The sequence below is a fragment of the Dama dama genome, chromosome 3 (assembly GCF_033118175.1).
Source record: "Dama dama isolate Ldn47 chromosome 3, ASM3311817v1, whole genome shotgun sequence".
NCBI lineage: Eukaryota > Metazoa > Chordata > Mammalia > Artiodactyla > Cervidae > Dama > Dama dama.
Window position 1 is genome coordinate 58546499 of NC_083683.1, and position 22888 is coordinate 58569386.

At 35.0% G+C, this 22888-nt stretch overlaps 1 protein-coding gene across 8 annotated transcripts in view; it reads right to left on the reverse strand.

Moving 5' to 3' along the window:
* CNOT2 (CCR4-NOT transcription complex subunit 2) overlaps window positions 1–22888 on the reverse strand; it is a 120165-nt gene that overhangs the window by 32958 nt on the left and 64319 nt on the right. For 4 of the 8 annotated variants that reach the window (XM_061129984.1, XM_061129976.1, XM_061129973.1 and 1 more), the window contains exon 3: window positions 8146–8268. The exons of 3 other annotated variants lie outside the window; for them this stretch is intronic. In XM_061129984.1, coding sequence (XP_060985967.1) covers window positions 8146–8268 — 123 coding nt within the window. Of the gene's footprint in view, window positions 1–8145; window positions 8269–22888 lie in introns of those variants that run through there. One more of the 8 variants, XM_061130019.1, reaches the window with a different exon arrangement.

Consider the following 22888-nt stretch of genomic DNA (forward strand, 5'->3'; position numbering starts at 1 on the left):
ATGCAAATATATAACTTCTTATGAAATCAATCCTATTGGTCTGTGTTAGTCGCTTGGTTGTGTCCGACTCTTTGTGATCCCATGGGCTATGGCCCACCAGGCGCCTCTGTCCATGGAATTCTCCAGGCAAGAATACTGGAGTGGGCAGCCATTCCCTTCTCCAGGGGATCTTCCCAATCCAGGGATCAAACCCAGATCTCCTTCATTGTAGGGAGGTTCCGTACCATCTGAGACACCAGGGAAGCCCAAGTGGTATGTGTTTTTAAACTCTGAAAGCATGCTTCATTAAATATATTAGTGGTAAAAACAGATTTTAAAATAGATTTAACACACAATGAAGGAATACGGGGTAGAAATGGTATTTGTAAGAACAAAAAAATGTTCAAGAAATGTACACTGGCACAGAAATAACTATAACTAGCAGACAACAGAACATTTATACAATTTTTTTAAATGTTGAAAGTTAACTATATACAGATAAATGTCTTAGAAAAATATAGAACTTTAGATCAAGAGACATACTTTGTTGTTGTTTAGTTGCTAAGTTGAGTCCGACTCTTGCGACCTCACATACTGAAGCCCGCCAGGCTCCTCTGTCCGGGGGATTTCCCAGGCAAGAATACTGGAGTGGGTTGCCATTTCCTTCTCCAGGGGATCTTTCTGACCCAGGAATTGAACCTGTGCCTCCTGCATTAGCAGGCAGATTTTTTGCCACTGAGCAATCACTAGTACCCTACTTTTATATTCATTTTTGCCTAAGAAGAAAAGTTTATCAAACTAATTCTAGGTAAAATGTCACATAATCAACCAGTAAGTAGGTTACTGTGTTTCCAGTCTAAAACCATCATAACAATTATATTCTTCTTCATTTCTCAGTCTACAACACACATTTCAGTCAAAAAACAACACTAAAAACCAGGAACAACTAAAGGAAATAGTAATGTAATTCAAGTCATATTCCTCACTCAACAAAAAGCTCCTTTATCCTTTTGCTCAATATACAGAAAGCCAAGGAAATCAACAAGTCAGAAACTGTGTTTTTAAGTCATTTCCACTGTTACTAGATATAATTCTGAAAATCATGACCAAAAAAGTCTAAGATTATTTTGTTTTACATAATGTGTATTTGAAAACTTTATAACAGGCAAATCTGGCTCCTTTGCCTAATAACAGGCAAACTGCCCCAGCATCCATAACAGCAGAGAGGCGTTAATTATTCTGTCCCCTGTGCTTCCCAACAGTGGCCCCCTCTCACAAACATTCCCTCCAACAAATGTGCCTTCAGTCACAAAACCTATTTTAAGAAACATTGAAATCAATTTGGTCAAGAAATAATTTTCTCCATAACAAATGAGTTCAAAATACAACAAAGTTTAAAAGTGAAATAAATTTTTAAGTGTTCCTTAAAAATCCATTGTACAATAAACTTAAAAGGCATGGTGACAATGTAATTCCTAGCATTGTCATTTTTTTCTAGGACAAAAACAGCAAAGATATATGACTCTGACTATATAATATCTACAAACAGAAAAAGAAACAAAGGGAAAGAAAGTTTTAAATCTAGATAGAATCTGAAAAATATTTAAAAATTAAAAATAGTATGGTTAAAAAAATAAGAAACCAGTGAAGTCATAATGAAATCTAGCAAACAAAAGGAAAGACTATGATAAAATAATATATTAAAAAGACAAAAAGAAAAATGGGACAAAGGTGGATGCAGGCAGAAAAACAAAACAGTCATTAAGTCATTGGGCCTCGGTAGTTTATAAATCACAAACCAATAACAAATTATGAGTTTACCAGGTGTTTTAAGCAATTTTGATTAAAACATTAAGTTTTCAAAAATAACATTTTTAAAAAATATAATATATGCTGAAATAGTCAATGTAATACATTCCATTTGAACATTTAACACTCAAAATCTTTACTAAAAAGAGTATGGCAATGAACATCTTTATATTATCTAAATTTCTGGTCAGAGTCAAAGCACAAATTTATAGAAAGGCATGATAAAGGCTCTTAATATGTACCACTAAACCATTTCCTACAAAGTCTGTATTAATTATGCTTCCACAGCAAGATACTTCAATGTTCCCTTACAGACAATGACTACTCTCCACTTAAAAGCAAACAAAAAATCAAAAAACAACAAAAGACCCTCTCTACCACTGATAGAATGAAATGGTATTTTCTGACTATGGATTTTTATGATTGTTATTAGTGAATAAACATATTGCAATTATTTTTGTAGATATATCAAAATTTGTTATACCTTTTAAGTGTATCATTTTAACTCCCTTTTATAAATAGAACTTTATCTTTAAAATACAGTCTGAAGATTATTTGTCAATGAAATGGAGATTTTAGAACATTCCCTTCAAGTGATTTGATATTTAATTCTAATTTCTTTAGAGTCTGATTTATTTACATTTAACTCATTAGGTTACTGCTGTCATAAAATTTTGAAATATTTATACACATTCAAATTTTCTATTAAAAAATTTAAAGGTTATTTTGAAAGATTTTTAGGTAAACAATCATATCATCTGCAAATAACGTTAACTTTGTTATTTTCAATATCAACTCATTTCCTTCCCTTTCTCTAACAAAGACTCAGTAAGAGTCTGTTATCTCCTACACCTATTGTAAGTTCTAAGAACAAAGCAGTAAACTAGAGAGGCAAAGTCCTTGCCTTTGTTAAACGAATTCTACTGCAGTAGACAGGATAACAAATAATTAACAAATATATATATCAGGTAGAGCTCGGTGTTTTAACTGTTAAAATGCAAGAAAGAAGTTAGAAGGTACAGCAAAAGTAGTACTGAAATTATATACAAGACTACTTAGGAAAAGAGTGATCAGAGAGGCTTCTCACGTGAAATATTTCAGCAGGTACATGGATGGAGTGAGAACAAACTATGTGAAAAGTGCAAGCTCCTGCGACAGAAACAAATTCAAAGAGCTGGAGAGTCAGCCAGCATGCCTCCATATGTAATGAAATACTAATCATGAAGATGACAACAATAATGGTGATAGATCGTATCCTTATTTTAGACTAGATTTTAATAAACTATCGATTATTAATTGGCCTGGGAGAAATCCTAGTTGCCATAATTTCTATAGGCTAACACAAGTATGTTGGAGAAGACTCTTGAGAGTCCCTTGGACTGCAAGGAGATCCAACCAGTCCATCCTAAAGGAGATCAGTCCTGGGTGTTCACTGAAAGGACTGATGCTGAAGCTGAAACTCCAATACTTTGGCCACCTCATTCGAAGAGTTGACTCATTAGAAGAGACCCTGATGCTGGGAGGGATTGGGGGCAGGAGAAGGGGACGACAGAGGATGAGATGGCTGGATGGCATCACCGACTCGATGGGCATGAGTTTGAGTAAACTCCGGGAGTTGGTGATGGACAGGGAGGCCTGGCGTGCTGCGATTCATGGGGTCGCAAAGAGTCGGACATGACTGAGCGACTGAACTGAACTGAACTGAACACATGTATGAAAGGTAGGAGTTCAAAATGGTTGTTATTTGTCAAAATGGGACGTAGCTTACTCTAATAGGTTTTAAGAGTTACTTTTTTAAATAAAAGTAAGGATGGATAGGTGCAACATTTTGTATGTCTTTACAGCACATATTAAAACAAGGAAAAAGGGATTCCCACAAGTTTGTGCTTCCAAAATGCTTATTTAAGCTTAAGTAAGTTATCAAATGAGTACAACAAAGACTTAGATTAGAAAATGTGAGCAATTTATTACATTTATTACAGATATATTTTTAAAGAAAACCCTAAATTGCTTAGATTATATTGTCCACAAAGAGTTGTCTATTATGTCTTATATGAATATTTTTTCATTTTCTATAAGATTCCCCTGCCAGAACTGCCCAAAGCCTCAGAGCTAATAAATGGTAGCACTAAGATTCAAAAAACGGAAAGGGAAAAATCAAGCTCACATCTGCCTGTGATTTACTTAATCTTGTGAAAACATTTAAGTAATGTGTCTGCAGTATTTATAAAATTACTTTTATATCTTAAAACCAGGAAACTCAGCATTTTATAAAAGGACATGTACAAGCATCTCTTGAAATAAGTGATCTTGGAAAATATGAAGTAGTCCTAAAGAAACATTTAGCAATTTAATCAGCACACAATCTTACAAAGAACAGTTTCCCAAATACTTCTACAATCATGCATATGATGAAAACACAAGTTTCATGCTCTACAGTTTGGGCAGATAGGAATCAGTTAGGTTTTGGGGGTCTTTTTGCGTCTGAGATTTTTTTTTTTTGGATAGTTGGATCAAAGATTCACTCAACTACTGGCCAGTTTTCTTTATCATAAATTACAATTTAAAATTATTTTCTCACCAGGGAGAAAAAAAAATTACAAAAATGTCCCAGTTATTATGTTAAAATTTTTTTCTTTTCAAAAGCCTTATAAAGCACAAAATAATCATTATCTGCAGATGATATACACAACTACTGAAAAAAACCAAAAAGAATTAAATGGAATGTCATAATTATTCATATCAGCAGCCACACTTAATATTTACTATTTGGTCTTTAAGTTTTGCATATAGCTATTCATTCAGTCCTTAAAAACACCCATGAGTCATGTATTACTGAGAAAACTCAGACACAGAGACTGAGCAACCTGCCTAAGGACACAGCTAGTAAACCATGTGACTGAGATATAAATTCATGATAAAGTAGAGTTTCCAGAGTCCATAGTCTCAATCAAAAAATAATAAAAGAGTTTTGGCAGGTAGCTGGTTATAAAATAAATATATATACATACCAACTATTCCATACATCAGTAAAAAGCAATTAGAAAAATGAAAATGGCTACCATAAAACCCTACTTACTAAAGGGCATAAAGAGCAGAAATAAAAGAAACACACACTTTTGAAATAAGGTAAATACCAGTATAAATGTGTAATAGTCAAAAACATTGTTGTGAAGGATGTGAAAGATCTTACCTAAAGACATGAAAATTGCCTATAAAGCTACAGCAGTTCAACTATGTTGCAGTTCTTCCACAGAATTAGTGTGATAAACAGAACAAGAGTTTAGGAATAGGCCAAACGCATCAGATCTTAGTATATATTAAGGGAGAATTCCAATTAGCTTAAATGAATAGTCTAACTCAGGGGTGGGCAATTTACTGAATGCAGGCCAAATCCAGTACAGTGCTTATATTTGTAGGATGCATAAATTAAGAATGGTTTTCCATGTTTTAAATGGTTATATAAATACCTACATATTATCCTTTATTTACCCTCTAGGAGAAGGAAATGGCAACCCACTCCAGTATTCTTGCCTGGAGAGTCCCAGGGACAGAGGAGCCTGGTGAGGTGCTGTCTATGGGGTCGCACAGAGTCGGACAAGACTGACGCGACTTAGCAGCAGGAGCAGCAGGCCCACAAAGCCTGAAATGTTTACTGTCTGGCTCTTTATGGAAAAGTCTTCTAACCTGTGACCTAAACTATAAAAAAATGTTTTGGGACAACTGAATACCAGATAGCCTTAGTGGATATGGGCAGCAAGAAAGGCACCACAAATTCACACCTCTATTCAAAATACATTTCTAATGAAGTTATATGTGAAGAATTAAGTACAAAAGTGGTAGAAGAAAGTCATTGGGAAAAGTCTTCCAGAGGTATGACCTCAAATACAGAAATCGTTAAAACCATAAAGTCACACAAAACGTATGAGTCAAATGCAATAAATATTCTTATATTAAAAAATAAAAAACAGTCTGAAAGCAAAAAACTGAAAAAGAAAAAATTGTGACAAATAACAGAAGGTTATAATCTTAATATATGGGAAACACTAACAAATAAATAAGACGTATCATTTCAACAGAGAAATAGAAAATGGCATAAAAGCAGTAATCCACAAAGGAAGAAATGAAAATGGCCAATTACACAGAAAAAAATATCACTGGTGTGTGTGTGTAAATTCAACAATATTTTAATGCACATTATGTTAAAACAATAAGTTTCTTTCATCTACTGGCAAAATTTAAAAGTAATAGGTGGTATTCTTAAGGGCACAGAGAGTGCTGATAGTAAAAATTGGTACAAACTTTCTAGTGAAAAATATGTCAATAAGGCTCAGAGATTCAACTAAATATATTTTTAAATAAAAATATTTGAAGTATAAAATCACAAAGTTTAGCAGTAAATTACTCCCAGCTGGCATCATTACAGGTAATTTTTCCTCTCCTTGCTCCATGCTTATTTTCTAAAATTTGTGCAGTATCTCTGTACTGTTTTGTAATGAAAAAAGATTCAGCAATAGCAGAAATTCGTAAGTAGCCTACAGTATTATTATTTCCATTTTCAGATGAGAAAACTAATAGGCAAAGCCAAGATCCAAATCCCTCTCTGTACTGTGTCAGAGCCCAAATCCTTAATCCCTATGTCTTACTACCTTCTTAATTAGTTTTTAAAAGAAGTTTTTCTGAAGCAAATCATTCTGTTATTTCTGTGACAAACAACTAATCTGTAGTAACCAACATATGCATATGCATGTGTATAATAATTCTGACTAAAAAGTTTTGACATACAATATTTCTGTTCCTCAGAAGACAGACATCTCTGTCATTCATTCTCTGCAAATGCTTTAAGAATTTCAGTTATTGTTACCATCCTTCTAAAAACCACTACTATATTGTAAAATAATTAGCCTCCAACTAATAAAAATAAATGGAAAAAAAAAAAAGAATTTCAGTTAGACAGCTTCTTATCTTCCTCATCAGAATGAATGCTTTTCATCAATAAGCAATAGTGCACCATATTTTTGCATCAATCTTAACTTGTACTATACAATCACAGTAACACACCACACAAATCAGTTTCTGCAATGATGCTACCGGAAAGACATCCCAAACTATTAACAGTAATATCAAAACTTAACCTTAGAATTTTATGTAAAAAAATTTCAATTATAATTTACATCAAATAGCAAACAGCTAGAAAGGCAGGAAAACAACAGAAAATTAATCAGATGACACTATTCTGTGAGCTACTCAATTGCACAAAGAAAACTACCAAACACTGAATTTGAAGAGTTCTAACAATGTGTTTAATAGTTAGTTGCCAAAATGACACAACTGTCAAATAAACAAAAAGGAGTAACATCAAGATAGAAAAAAAAAAAAAAAAACCCATCAAAATTCTAGCTTAAAACTTGAGTAAGCCTATTTGTAAAATTCTAAAAGATATAGGAAGTAATTTACTAATGATTAACTTTAATGAAAAATGAGGGCATTTGTTATATATCTTAAAATTTTGTAAGTGTTTTAAAACATCAGTAAGAATCTCATTAGGTTAATCCCTAGACTAAATTGCTATACAGATAGGGAAATTAGGAATAACAAGTTTATAAAAGTTTGAAAGGGGAGGAAAAAGTTTGCCAAGTACAAGATACAAGAATGCAACTGGTTTGACTACAGTATATAGTGTATAGGTTAAAGTAGCTTACCAGAAATTGAGAATAACAATGGAATTTATTTTAAAATATTTTATCAACTTGCTAATTATGGCTTGGCTGTGTTCTAAATCCTTTTATTTCAAATGAGATTACTGAACTAATAACCTGCCAAAGCATTTAATCCATACTTCTTTAATATACACTCTTCCATGGTGTGACTATAGTTCTTCAATATTTTTCTACTGCAGCATCCCTACAGCCAAGAGAGAAGAGATGTCTTCCTATCTGAGGTCTAGGATTATAACCAGAATATTACACAGCAAAGCAAGTTTCACTGAAGCCTGCCATTAAAGTTTTAAATCTGTACAAATCAGCTTTCTGCTCTTTATAAAAGTGCTGTTTTAATAAGAAAACTTATTTCACAAATTTTAAAAATCAATGATCTAGAAGTAATATCATGTTTACCTCATGTCTTGAATACTTCCTAGCACAGTATTACCATATCCCAACTTGAGAATCATACGACACTTTGTCTCCAGTTAGAATGTTAGAAAGTTCATCATTTTGATATCCCAAGGGCCTACCACTGTGCCTAAAACAGAGTCACTCAACCAAAGATGGTACTCTGCAGTTCATATACTGCGTTCCAGGAATCAGAAAGAAACAGACATACACTATGTAAATACAGCTTAACCGGTTAACTTACATCTTTTTCTGACCGATGTGGAAACATAGAAGACTGGCTGTAGTACATGTTTTCGTCATGGTAGTCACTGTCGACCCCCTCTACAAACTTCTTTCTTGAAGCACCAAACATGCTGTTTGTCACCTAAACAAAAATATTACTTTCATCAAGAATAATATTTTGGAAAATGTCAAGCTTTACCTTACTCCTATGTAAAAAACATAAAATGAAGTATTGCTAAGATAAAGAAACAGGTCAACTAAAGATTAACGGGACAGGTGAGAAACTCGCGACAGTGTAGTAGTAAATGTTTACTTGCAGGTCCTGAAAGTAGGAGGAGAAACTTAAAGCTCTATTGTATGCAAAGATTCCAGTTCCTTTAAAAGAAAAAAGGATCACTATTCTTGAAAAATGGCAACCCAAAATATTTTCCCATACAAAGATTTTTTAAAACATGTTTGGGTTTAACTATTCAAAATCTTCACATGCATCTTCAATATTATTCAATATGAATAATTATTATTCAGTACAAATAATCCTCAAGTATCTGAGGATTCTTATTCATATCCAGGAGTGTCTCTGACATCACTATATCTACTTTCTAAACTAGCTGTTTTGCAGAGTATATCATCTTCACTGATAAGCTAAGTTTATTGAGATAAAGCACTTTTTGAGCCCATGAATAGCATACTGGAAATTTTATCTCAAGTCACAAGCTCTCGCTCATGTTAACAGTAGGATAAATTTTTCATTCATCATCCTGGTGTAAATTTATGATCTTCACTAAATAACCTGCTTACTCTTGTGTTTTAAGTCTTTATCACATCCAACACTAGCAATTCTGAGCATTCATCAAGGTAACTGCTAAATCTGTGCTTTCCCCCAACATGACCTCTATAAAAATTCCAAAACTGACAGGTTATTTACTTAAGGTCAATGTGTCTATCCCTAGTAATACACTTTGTAATTCAAAGTCAACTGAAATGTCATGACAGGAGAGATTTGTAAAGACTTGAACACACAGTAACTACATGCTTTCACAAAAAAATTGGGGGAAAAATTAATCAAATTTGACATCCATCTGGTACACTATGAATAAGTGTATTTTTTTGCCACTGTAAGAATAAACAATTTCCTCTCATTTCAAAATAAAGACTGTAGTTACTACCATTTACCAGTAGATATGGTAAACTGATAGACTGCAGGCTTTAAAGCCCAAATGTGATGTGCAAGTCTGTTGAAATCACCCAAGCTATTTAATAATCACTCAATACCAGAAGTTCCTTGCTAAATTTGTAGGAAACTGAGATGCTACATATTTGTGTTTTCTCTCCCTCTGGCAAACACCCAGGGAGTCTGGGCAAATTTGGTATTGATGGAAGAGGAACATTTTTGTCTTCCTCTGTCTAGGCATTTTACATGTTTAAAAGTAAAACCTCTTTGCATAATATTCAGTTAGGTTCAGTTCAGGAGCTCAGTCTTGTCCGACTCTGCAACCCCATGGACTGCAGCATGCCATCACCAACTCCTGGATCTTGCTCAAACTCATGTCCGTCGACTCGGTGATGCCATCCAACCATCTCATCCTCTGTCATCCCCTTCTCCTCCTGCCTTCAATCTTTCTCAGCATCAGGGTCTTTTCCAATGAGTCAGTTCTTTGTATCAGGTGGCCAAAGTACTGGAGCTTCAGCTTCAGTCCTTCCAACGAATATTCAGAATTGATTTCCTTTAGGATTGACTGGTTTGATCTCCTTGCAGCCCAAGGGACTCTCAAAAGTCTTCTCCAACACCACAGTTCAAAAGCATCAATTCTTCAGCACTCAGACATGTTTATGGTCCAACTCTCACATCCATACATGACTACTGGAAAAACCATAGCTTTGATTAGACAGATCTTTGTTGGCAAAGTAATGTCTCTGCTTTTTAATATGCTGTCTAGGTTGGTCAGAGCTTTTCTTCCAAGAAGCAAGTGTCTTTTAATTTCTTGGCTGCAGTCACCGTCTGCAGTGATTTGAGAGCCCAAGAAAATAAAGTCTGTCACTAAATTTCCATTGTTTCCCCATCTAGTTGCCATGAAGTGGTGGGACTTGATGCCATGATCTTTGTTTTTTGAATGCTGAGTTTTAAGCCAGCTTTTTCACTCTCTTATTTCACTTTCATCAAGAGGCTCTTTAGCTCCTCTTCACTTTCTGCCATAACGGTGGTGTCCTCTGCATATCTGAGGTTATTGGTATTTCTCTCAGCAATCTTGATTCCAGCTTCTGCTTCATCCAGCCTGGCATTTCACATGATTATTCTACATATATGTTAAATAAGCAGGGTGACAATATACAGCCTTGATGTACTCCGTTTACAATCTGGAATCAGTCTATTGTAGAATGAAGTCTTTTATTCTGTACAATTAATTTCAGAATTCTAAGAATCTGTCAGTTGGCTTTTATGATAAATGTTATATCAGAACTGTCAAAAGAAGAGTTCACTTTGCTCCATTTGAGTTAACTTATGTATGTAAAATTGATGAGAGATATCCTGGTACTCTCCTGAAATTTTTTTGAATTCTATAAGTTTCATGCCATTTTCTTGTGTTTTTCCTTTTTTAGAATTAGAACTCAGTAGTAACTGTGAATTAAATGTAGTAGTAAAGGGAATTAAATGTATCCTTAAGTTTTTCAAACCAAACCTTTTTAATCTCATGTGTAAAGAGTCTTAATTTGCAGATTATAAAGTGTTTTTTTCCACTGTCACTTTGCTGAAACAAAACTCATTAAAAAAAAAAAAAAAAGTTCTTTTCCCTGTTAGGGGCTACTTAGGCGGTTGGTGGATAGGTGTGTGGGATTCTAGCCCCTAAAATTACTTTCAGAGTTACAGAATAGCTTCATCAGGGAGTCTGCTGCCCAAAGAAGATTAAGTATGTTCTAACAAATTAATAGTTCCTTTAAAAATATCTTTCTATATTTCACACCTAAAGAGATTTATAGCCTAAAAACATACAACAAAGCAGAAGTTGTCTTCAGACTACAGTTCATATTTAGCTGAGCAGCTGTTGCTCAGACTTTAACAGGAAGTAGTAAGGTCAGCTAATTAAGCTATTAGGCCTGTACCCCGAAAATGTTGGTTCATGTCCTTCCCCAACTAATAAAACCCAATCACCTTTATCATTATTTTATCAACTATAATACTAGGAACTATCATTGTTATAATTAGCTCCCACTGACTACTCATCTGAATTGGATTTGAAACCCAGGTTCAGTCCCTGGTTGGGGAACTAAAATCCTGCAAGCCACACAGTATGGCTTTAAAAAAAAAAAAAGAAGAGGAGGATTTGGGGGGCAGTTTAAGAGTGACATAATTTGGCATATTTCCTGTAAGTATACATTTAATATGACTGCAGCTAAGCTGTAAGGAATGGACAAGAGGGGACAAGAGTGGAAGCAGGGAAACAGGTTGGTGAGAGATGATGGTGGCTCAGAATACAGTGATATGGTAGAAGTGATGGAGAAGTAGTTAAAGGGTGTATTCTGAGAGAATGCTGACACTAATGAATATAAGAATGGATGGATATGAAAGGGTAAGATATTCACATTACCCCCGGAAGAGAATAAGTAAGAATCAAAGGAACCTAGAAATCTACTTTTTATCAAAAGGGATATGTCAACACTTGGCCAAAATGTATTAAAATTACTGGTTATACCATATATATTGAAGTCAACTCAGTAAACAAAAATTTTAAAAACTAATTTAAAAACAAAATCATGCTTCACTCTACATTACATATAAAATTTGTTCAAAGATTTGGTACATATAATTTTCAGCTTTTTTCAAGCAAACATACAAAGGGTTTACATCCATTTTAATTGACCACCTTATTCCTCAACTCTCATACCAGATATTTTAACAAAGGAGAAGCAAAAGTCGAGATTTCACCAAGAAAAATACATGAAATATGTATTTAATAAAAGCAATGTGTCTTAAGCCTTTTTGAACACAGATCTAAAACAGGTAACTAAGACATTTTTTATTTGATTTGACTCCATAAGCACAAATCAGAATATATATAAATATACACACATACATACATATATATATTACATAGGTTAGCATACACTAATTCTATCAGCCTGACACCCCCTCCACTGCAAAAGAAAAAGAGAGAGCGAGTTGGCCTCAGAATGTAGTGACAGGAATTAAACTGAGAAGCAGAATAGAAGCACCAAGTTGGCTGGATCTTCCCAGTAAACATCGTCATTACTTAATTAGGACTAGCCAAGAATTCCTAAGGTCTAACATTCCTAACATCTAACTATAATATTTCAAAGCCAAACACAGTAAGTCAAAATAATCACAGAAGAATTCACAGAACCTCAAACTCGAGATAATCTTAACCAACAAACAACTTCAAAGACTGGTAAAGTGGCCCCTGATCCAGGTGGGATGAATGGTAATTACAAAAGGGAAGGAATAAGAGAAAAGGCTCGGAGCTTTTTAAACGGTCACAGAAACAACACTAGGACAACTTACAAGTGAAACATATTTTTAAAAATAAAATTTAGATAGATAAGAAGCAGTAAAAAACAGACCATATCCAAGGCAGGACAGATGATATTTAATCTTGCAGTTTTCTTTCACCAAGACCTCTGGAAGGAACCTACTCTAAAATCATTTACTGTCTATAATGCTGGAAATGTTGGCTCAGGCATGGAATCCTATTCCCAGGGAATAGAAACACAATCCATGGCAGAGTGGTCCTTTTCCTGATAGCAAACAAATGTAGTTTGATTTTGAAATCTATCTCCCAAGGTTCCAGCAGCATATTTTAAAGTGCTGCTAGGACATTTCTACCTGAGGAGAAGCACATTTTAATCAACTTAATCAGTAATATTTAAAAATGAAAAGAAAAAAAAAATAAATAAAAATGACTTTCCAAGTTGTTCTCTCCTTTGTTCTGCATATCATCACTTTCTACCCATTCTTCACATGGTTTTCATGTTTTTTGCTGTTCTTCCTATCATCTTGTTAGTTTAAGCTCTGGACTAGTTTTTTTTAGGCCCCTGACTGATCTCTCTTTACATTTCAATGAACATGCTAAGGGTTTACTATATGAATTATGTCAAAAACTGTGATAATGAACACAAAAACTGAGTAACAGCTCCAAGTCTTGAACAAGCTTACAGTCTAGTTAGGAAAAATACCTGTAAACAAAAAATTTTTCTATGAAAACCTGTATAGGTGCTTTGGGAACACAAATAAGGAACTATCTAACTTTAACTGAGGGAAACAGATTGAAAGATCTTATTATAAAGTAATATGTGAACATGTATTTAAATTTGTTAATTTTTTTTTATTACAAAAAACACTGTGTGGGATGGGTGATGCAGCAAACTCTGGCATCAGAGACATCATGGATAAGTGCTCGGAAATGAGAGAAAGCCCAAGAAACAAAAAACTTTTAATACAGTCAACAAGGAGAATGCCTGGAAGGACAATGACAGGTGGTAAAGAAAAGTAAGTTAAATTCCATTGTCAGGTTAATAGGGCAAGCATACAGACAGGAAAATCAGGTATAAAAATCTCGGTGAAGACTTCCCTTAACCAATATTTTACTATGATGTCACATTCATAATCACTACACTGAATTTATTACTTTCTTACTCTCATATTTCTTTTTAATTTTTCCTAAAGGATACAGACCAAGATTCCAGAGATCATGACCTTAACACATAATTCTGCTGTAGTAATTATCTCAAAATTCAACACAAACCTTATGCCTCAGCTTAATTTGGTTCCTCTTTGCTTTCTGCCATTAGAGTGGTAACATCCGCGTATCTGAGGTTGTTGATGTCTCTCCCACCTATCTTGGTTTCAGCTGTAACTCATCCAGTCGAGCATTTCTCATGATGTGCTCAGCATCTGGTTAAACAGACAGGGCGACAGCGGACAGCCCCGCCGTGCTCCTCTCTCAATCTTGAACCAATCAGTTGTCCCCACAGGTTTCTCAGGAGATAGGTAAGATGGTCTGGTATTCCCATCTCTCTAAGAACTTCCCACAGTTTGTCAGGATCCACACAAAGGCTCTAGCATAATTGATGAAACAGAGATAGATGTTTTTCTGAAATTCCCTCGCTTTCTCTATAATCCAGTGAATGTTGGCAAATTGATCTCTGGTTCCTCTTCCTTTTCTAAACCCAGCTTGGACATCTGGAAGTTCTTGGTTCGCATAATGCTGAAGCCTAGCATGCAAGATTTTAAGTATGGCTTTACTAGCATGGGAGACAAGTGCAACTGTCCAATGGTTAGTACATTCTTTGGTACTACTTTTCTCGGGGATTGGGATGAGGATTGCCCTTTTCCAATCCTGTCGCCACTGCTGGGTCTTCCAGATTTGCTGACATAATGAAAGAAAAAACCTTGATGGCATCATCCTTGAGGGATCTGAATAGTTCTGCTGGGATATCGTCACACCCACTAGTTTTACTAGTAGGAATGCTTCTTAAGGCCCTCCAGAATGTCTGACTCTGGGTGACTAACCATTAAGATCTTTTTTATACAGATCTTCTGTGTATTCTTTCCATCTCTTCTTGATCACTTCAGCATCTATTAGTTCTCTGCCATTTTTATCCTTTACTGTGCCCATCTTTGGGTGGAATGCTCCCTGATGTTTCCAATTTTCCTTAAGAGCTCTCTAGTCTTTCCCCTTGTGTTGTTTTCTTCTATTATTAAGCACTGTTCATTGAGGAAGGCTTTCTTGTCTCTTCTGGCTATTTTTGGAACTCTGCCTTTAATTGGATGTACCTTTCCCTCTCTCCCTTGCTTTTCACTTCTTTTTGTTCTTCCGCTATTTGTAAAGCCTCCTCAGATAACCACTTTGCCTTCTTGCTTTTCTTTTTCTTTGGGATAGTTCCACCTCTGGACCTCTGCTTAGAATGCTCTTTCTCTCATTCTTTGAAACTCTCACACCAAATCAGGACCCTTGGTTTACACAGTCACTGAAAATACTTTATCATAACTATAATTACATTTTATTACTTTTATTGACCATTTACTATATGCCAGGAAATATATTCTAAATGCTTTAAAATGTATTTATATAATCCTCATAGTTTATTTAGTAGTAACTATGTAACATGCATGTAATCCTCATGTATTCACTTATTTAGTCTTCATTTTTAGATGAGGAAACTGAGAACTGCAGAAGTTGGGTAATTTGCCCAAGGTCATATATCTGATGCGTCCAAGGTTTTATATCTGATAAGTGCCAAAGAAGGGCCATGAACCCATACAATTTGCTAGAGTCCCCCATTTTAACCATGATAGTACACTGACCCTCAGACATACAACTAATAATTTAATGTGTGTATTCTCCCAAAACCATAAGCTTCATTATGGGAGAAGCAGGAAAGGGCAAAAGAGGGCGAGGGACTTCCTCTGCAGTAAACAACGGTAAGCAGAGGGCGCCACATCAAATGTGCGTGTAAGTCAAAAGGCCCCTTTATCAGAAGAGCGAGAACGAACTGACCGGAGGCGTGCGGGACAAAAGCTAGTCTCTATCAGACTGCTCTCACCTCTTTTAGAGAAAGAGACAAGTTTAAAATAAAATTACGCTTGAGAACATTACTACACCAATTAAAAAGTAATTACTGTTTCATATTCTAAATTAATATTTTTACTTACTTTCAAAATATAATGAACATAATTGAATCATTCAAGGAATTAAAATGATCATTATAAAACTTTTATTTTTACTATAAGCTACTGAAATAGACACTGTAGCATTAAACAAGTAGAATACATTTACCGACTAGATTAAAATAAGAACAAATACCTAATGGCAACATTTTCTTGGGGATTGCATTTCTAAAGTAGCTAGGAGTTTTACTGTTAACATGCTGATACCTGTGACCCACCACAAAATTAACTATTTAACAATATTAAAGTATGAAGACTTTTCTATAGACAACAAATTTTCACCTTTAGCAACAGAGTCTGTACTCATCTTATATTATAAAGGATAAACAGAGCCAAGTATAGGTAGTGGGTGTGAGTAACAAGACTGTTTTTCACCCCTGCTTCCCTAATGGAGACTTTACTAATTCACTCTGATTGCTGAACACAATTTGACTTCTAGCCTATTTTGCCCTCCCAATTTCATATTCACTATCAGAAAACATTTCACACACATGCATATAGACTGAAGTTCTTTGTTATCTATAAAGTAGGCAGAAAATTAATTTAAAAAAACACAGTCAATTGCAATTAACATTTATCTGCCTTTACCAACGTGTAGTAAACCAAACTGAACCAATCACAAGAAGCTAAGATATCTGAAATCTACTTATCTTCAATACTGGCCTTCAGGAAAAGTTGACAGGTCAAATCCATTAAGACACTGCCCAAATTCTATGAAACCAGAATACTGTGCACCTACATCAAATATATACTACCACCTAGAAATATTTATAACCCAAGAAACTTCTGTTCTAGTGGTATTTTTTGGTAATAGGATTCTGAGCTACCAATCCTACTTCACAACTGTAGTAAATAATACTAATTTTCATTCCTAGAAAACACTAAAAAAAATTGAAATGGGATTAGATAAAAGGAGAGTGAGGCACTAACATTGGGGGAAAAAAAATCTAGCTTCTCAAAGAACAAAGAATTTAAAATCTGGAAGTCTTTAGGAAAAAAACAAATGATCTTTCCTTCTATTAAAAAAAACTAAACTACTCTCAAAGTCCTACTAGCTCTAGAACACTGTGACTTGATACTATAATATAAATAATGTATAATGAATAGTTTAATAATCTGCTCAGGATGGATCTAAGAAAAGTGAAGATTTAGATAAATTATAAATTGATAATTTCTAAAATCATCAACTTGAATTGATATGGAAATAAATAAAAGCAATTCACTTCACAGTTTTAGTAAATGCAAAAGGCCTGATAAATGAGCAATAAAAGCCTTAATGAATTCTGAAAAGGTAGCACAGGAAACTGGCTGGAAACGTGATTCAGCAGAAAACCAGAGACTTATATGAACATATCCACAATCATTATCTTGGAGAGTGTTAAATATTCTGGCACAAGATTTTTTACAGGGGTTACAGGAATACTTTGTAAGAGGTGCCATCCCCCACAAAACAGGGCAGCTCACATTTCATAGAAAGACAGAGAGGGCGTCAAGGGGAGATGGAGACACATCACTCTTCCTAATCCAACACCTGTTACTGAAAGCTGGTATCTGAAGCTGCCTTCCTGAGATGACATTCCCATGTCTGGTATGTACACCATACCTTAAGATGTGCCCCTCCCCCAAATCTACAAAGTCTGTAAGTATTACCAAAAAGTCTATAAACGCTTCTATCAGTCTGACTTTGATCTAGGGTGGATATGTTGTGCATGTTTCAACTTGAAGAAAAACAGATTTTGTGGTTTTCCAAAATCTTAGTCGCTTGTATCAGTATGCCTCATACAGATTCAAACCATCAACATATAAGCTTTAAAAGATAATTGTATCATCCTAAAATCAAAACTCTTCAATTACTCAAAAAGTGCTAACCAATTAAAAAAAAACCACACAATCATATATTAACTAAAGAACCAACTATAATTGGGATGCCTTACCAGCAATAAGATTTGAGAACTCACACAATATGGACTAAAATTAAAATAAGCATTATTTTATCCTTGAATACAACTGGAAGAACATATAACAGTAACCCTGTTAAGTTCAGAATATAAAACAAATATGTAGGAAAATTTCAAAATGAAGGTAGATATCTTAAACCAATGTTAAACATGGGGTTGGAGGTAGGGAGCTCTAATAAAGGGGAGAAGAAGAGAATTCAAAAGATACTGGACATATGGCCTGCTTTGCTGGGAGATATGGATGTCTATAAGCCTCCTAGCAGATTTAAGAAACCCTGAAACTTGAGATAAACTGTTGAGGATTCTGTATTTCAAGACCCTGCTCTGAGATGCGAAATGCCAAATACTTGGTGCTCCACCCTTTTTAAACCTGACACACTTTCTCTGAAGAAATGTTAGCAATCACAGGACAAATTAATTCTATTTTTCCTGGGTATAATTTTGCACGTCTTAGTATGTGCAAAAGAATTGAGAAATCACGTGAATAAAAATCATGTGGTATAGACATGGGAGAATTAAAGAACAATTTTTGAAGGCTTTCTGAGAAGCAAAAGCCTAAAATGATAATAAAGTGCAGATCCAGGGCTATACTGCCACAGAACTATTTCTAAAATGTATGCATTAAGAAAAAACCTGCATTGTTAGATCATGATTTTAGATACAAGACAGACAAGTAGAGAATGTCAAGAGTGTTGGCATTTTATACACACACACACACACACACAAAATTTGGTGAACTTGCTCACTCAAGTGTTGGCTAAAGTTTGTAATAAGTATTGTGCTGCTTCTATACTTGTTTTTATTAACCTCAAACCTAGAGATAGGTAGAAAAGTTTCAGTTTTCCTGTCTAGATTTCAAGGAAAAAGATGTTTCAAGTTTCTATTCCTTCAAATTTTAAAAATATATCGCTACCTGACTAAAACTTTGGGAAAAGGAAGGACAGCATGCCTACAGCTACCAGAAGGAAACTAAAATTTGCCTCCTTCTGATACCAAGCTAAACATGGCAAAATTTTAACTCTGTGGATTTATGCTTTCCCTGACTTCTCTTAGCTTCTTTTCTGAAAACCAGTTTTTTTAGTCCTGCAATACTTTGTGGAGAATGTGAAGTTTAAAACAATCTAACACCCTTCCTTTGCATTATAATATTTATGATTTATTCAGTTTAAGGTTTTCCCTCTTTCCAATCCAATAAGAAAAAGTTATTTCTCAGAACACATTAGGATTTTATTTAATAATTTATGAGGTAATTTTATGAAAAATAATTTATAAGAAGCATCGTATTTTTAAACTAACAAAATGACTCACTGGTAAGATGGCCCAACACCCACCCCTAAAATACTGCTGACAGTACCATTTTTTTCCCCCAGCCTTTCCCACCACATACTTACCTGTGCAACTTCTTTCAACATTTGCTACTCTGGGGATTGAAAGCTCAGAGCCGGAGGCTGAAGTGAAGAAGGAAAGGTTGGAGGGTGAGCCACGGCGCCAGCCCCACACTAGGAGCTCCCCTGAGACACTACAGCAGGGTTGACACCATAGCTCTGAAGCTCAAACTCCAGCAAACGATAAGAAAGGAGTCCAACCAGAACATGATAAACGATGGGGTTCTTCTGCTCTTTGAAAAATAAGGAAATCATGCTATAAAGATCTGAATGTCCAGTTTCAACATTATGACTCCCTGTTCACATCTTGATTATTCCCCAACCCCAGATTCACCTCTCAGACTGATTCAAAGTGCTCATCAAAACAGGGTGGGAGGCAAAGTCCTACAAAGCTGTACACAGAAAATGAGGATGGGGCTTACCTGGCCAGCATAAAAACGTCCAAGACAATATGTTAAAATACTCTGCCTACCTGCCCCTTGAATACTTTCTTGCTCTCCTAAGCGTTCAACATTTAAGGCTCTCAAACACATTAATATTAACACCATCAACTAGCAAAATGACAGCCGGGCTACTTAGATGTATTTAAATTCCTAAAAGTAGCCTAGTGACCTTTTTAAAACCCAAGGATAACTTTTGGTATAGGGATACTCCTTGGAGGAATTTCCCGGCAGTCCAGTGTTTAAGGAGTCTGACTTCGACTGCTGGGGCCCCAGTTCTATCTCTAGTTGTAGAACTAAGATTTTACAAGTTGTGCAGAGTGGCAAAGAAGAAAAAATTCCTGGGAGGGCACTAAGTTCTTAAAAGTGTTCCACTCTGATAAAAGCAAATATGGACCCCCTTAACTAATACAACTCTAATCAAACTAGATGATAAAAAATTAGACTTTTAGAGAAATAAATCTAAATATAGGACTTAAATGTGACTTTATGAGAATATGAATCCTCATTTTATAATATTGAAAGTAAACTATCAATTCAAAGGAAACTAGATTCTGATTATTATGACTAATAAAGCTAATAAAAGATGTTTATTTCAGTTATTTAAAGATAACACCTATTTAGTAACATAAATATTACTGAAGGTGGCAAATACTATAAAACTGTAAACTAGGAAATGGCAACACACTCCAGTATTTTTGCCTAGGGAACACCATGGACAAAAGAGCCTGGGGGGTAAAACAAACAAACAAACAAACAAACCAAAACTGTAGACTAAATTCACTGAAGTATCAGAATCCCAAATTATTTTATATGAAACAATTAAAAATGAAAAGTATCCCTTTAGCAAGGGAACACAGGGCCTTTAAAATACTTCTAAACAGCTTGCCATATAAATTAATTCAATAAACATTATTCAGTAAACATCTACTATGTGCTAAATATTTATGTTTATACCCTTATATACTTTATCCATTAGATGCTCAGAACAGAGAACATCATAAATCAAAGTGAGTAAAGAAGAAAACACATTTATAGTGCTCCTCTACTACTCTGGCCTCCAAGCCTTAAGTGAACTTGCCCTTCATCACCTCTAACCTCCCACCATTCCTGCCACACTGCCCTGCTCCCCTTGATATTTCTCAGACTCAAAGGGCATACTCCTGACTTTAGGCTTTTGTATCTGTATACTCCAGGAAAGCTTTCTTTTTAGGTAGCTACATGGCTTCGGCTCATTTTACTTCGGATACTGAGCCACCCTAGTGAGGACTTCACTGTCTACTCTATTTTAGATTGTACTATCCCTTGCCCTAATCCCTTAGCGCCCTTTACCCCTTTTCCTATATGTGTCAACATACAACATACAATGCATTTTACCTATTTTATTTAATGTCTTCCTATGCTCTAAAACATCAGCTCCCTGAGAACAGAATTTATTTTTGTCTCTTTGTTCACCTCTGTCTCCACAGAATCTGGAACAGTTCCTGGCACTGAATAGGCCTTTAACATGCACGTGTCCTCCTCTTACTCCACACATGCTGTTACCTGTGTTATTTGACAGGAACCCATCAATGCAGTGCTTACAGCACATGTGAAAATTTTATGAGGACAACAATTATTTTAAAAAGTAATGGAATTATGTAAAAAATTAATTTTTATATTTCTGAAACATATGAATAAAACTGTTTTATGCATTTTTCCACTGAAATTGACAACCACTTCCAAAATACCTAATAGACACCTTCAGTGGTTAGAATGCCATACCATGAGAAGTAAATAAAAATTTCAGGATTTAAAATTATTTTTCTATTTCTTAAACTTTTTCTCAAGTTAGACTGTCTTAAAAAAAGTTGCTTCATGAGTATTTCAGATTTATCAGTTTAATACGATGAGACAATACACATCTCTTTTCTAGCAAAAAAAAAAAAAAAAATTCCCCTAGAAGAATTATACTACTCAGAGCCACTGGGTTGCACTGTAGTCCATGGGAATGTATACTCCTTAAAGTCAGCTGAACCATTTACTGCTAGAACAGTCTAACACAGTGGGCTTGGTACAAACATGCACTAACACGTACTGAGTGTTTACTAAATGGTAAGTACTGCTCAAAGCACTTTATACATATTACCTCACTTAATCATAACAAAACCTCTATAAGATGTACTTTTACCTCATATTGAGGCACAGAAGGGTAGGGTCTACATACTCTCATCAGACTGAAAATATTTCTCTATCACAGTTATTATGAATACCCAGTTCTTGCAACCCCAATAAGATATGAAAAGCTTATTTACCAGAAAAACCCAAGTGGAGAGACTCCAAATTTTAGAAGTTAGCCAAAGTACAGGTAAGGGTGAGGCACTGGCTTGAAAACTGAGAGATGAAGACCCACATTCTGAACTGTGGGATCTTCAGCTTTCCTTCCTTGACTTGCTTACAGAACACTGTCAGATATAAGAATCATCCCGTCCACTGTACCTTGATACTACCTGTGGAGAAACTGAACTGCTGCAGAGAAACAAATGTCACACACTAACAAAGTGAGGTCCTTCTCAATGAAAAGGCTAACTCAACTACATGTGGTTTTTTTTCAACTACATGTTAACACACTGTCCACAAACACCGTAATCACTTTACTTTTTTAGAAATAATTTCAGACTCACAAAAGAGCTGTAAAAATTGGACAGAGTTCCCATATGCCCCATTTTCTTCCAGTGGTAGCATCTTGTTAGGACAAGTATCAAAACTAAGAAATTAGCTATTAACTAACTTCACACAGATTTCACCAGTTTCCCACTAACTTCCTTTTTCTGTACCACGGTAGACATTATATTTAGCTTTATGCTTCCTTAGTCTTCTGCAACCTCAGACTTTACGTCAGTCTTTCACAACACTGATGTCTTCAGTCATACCAGTGTAGCTACACTACAGAATGTCCTGCAACTTGGGTAGGTCTGATGTTTTGTCATGACTAGATTGACGTCATACATTTTTAAAGTCACATTACCACAAATGTAACATGTCCTCAAGTGCACCTTATATGATGGATATAGTCCAATATATGCATGCATGTGATGATAAAATGTCTTATTACAAGTGATACTAAACTTGATCTGGTTAAAATGGTGTATCTGCCAGTTTTCTCCATTGGAACTCATTATTTTCCTTTTTAAAACAGTAAATATTCTGAAAAAAGTACTTTTAGAGCATGCAAATACCTGTCCTTAAATTTCTGGCTCACTAATTTGAGCATTCATCCATGGATACTGCCTAGAGCACTTATTACTGTGATGGTTTA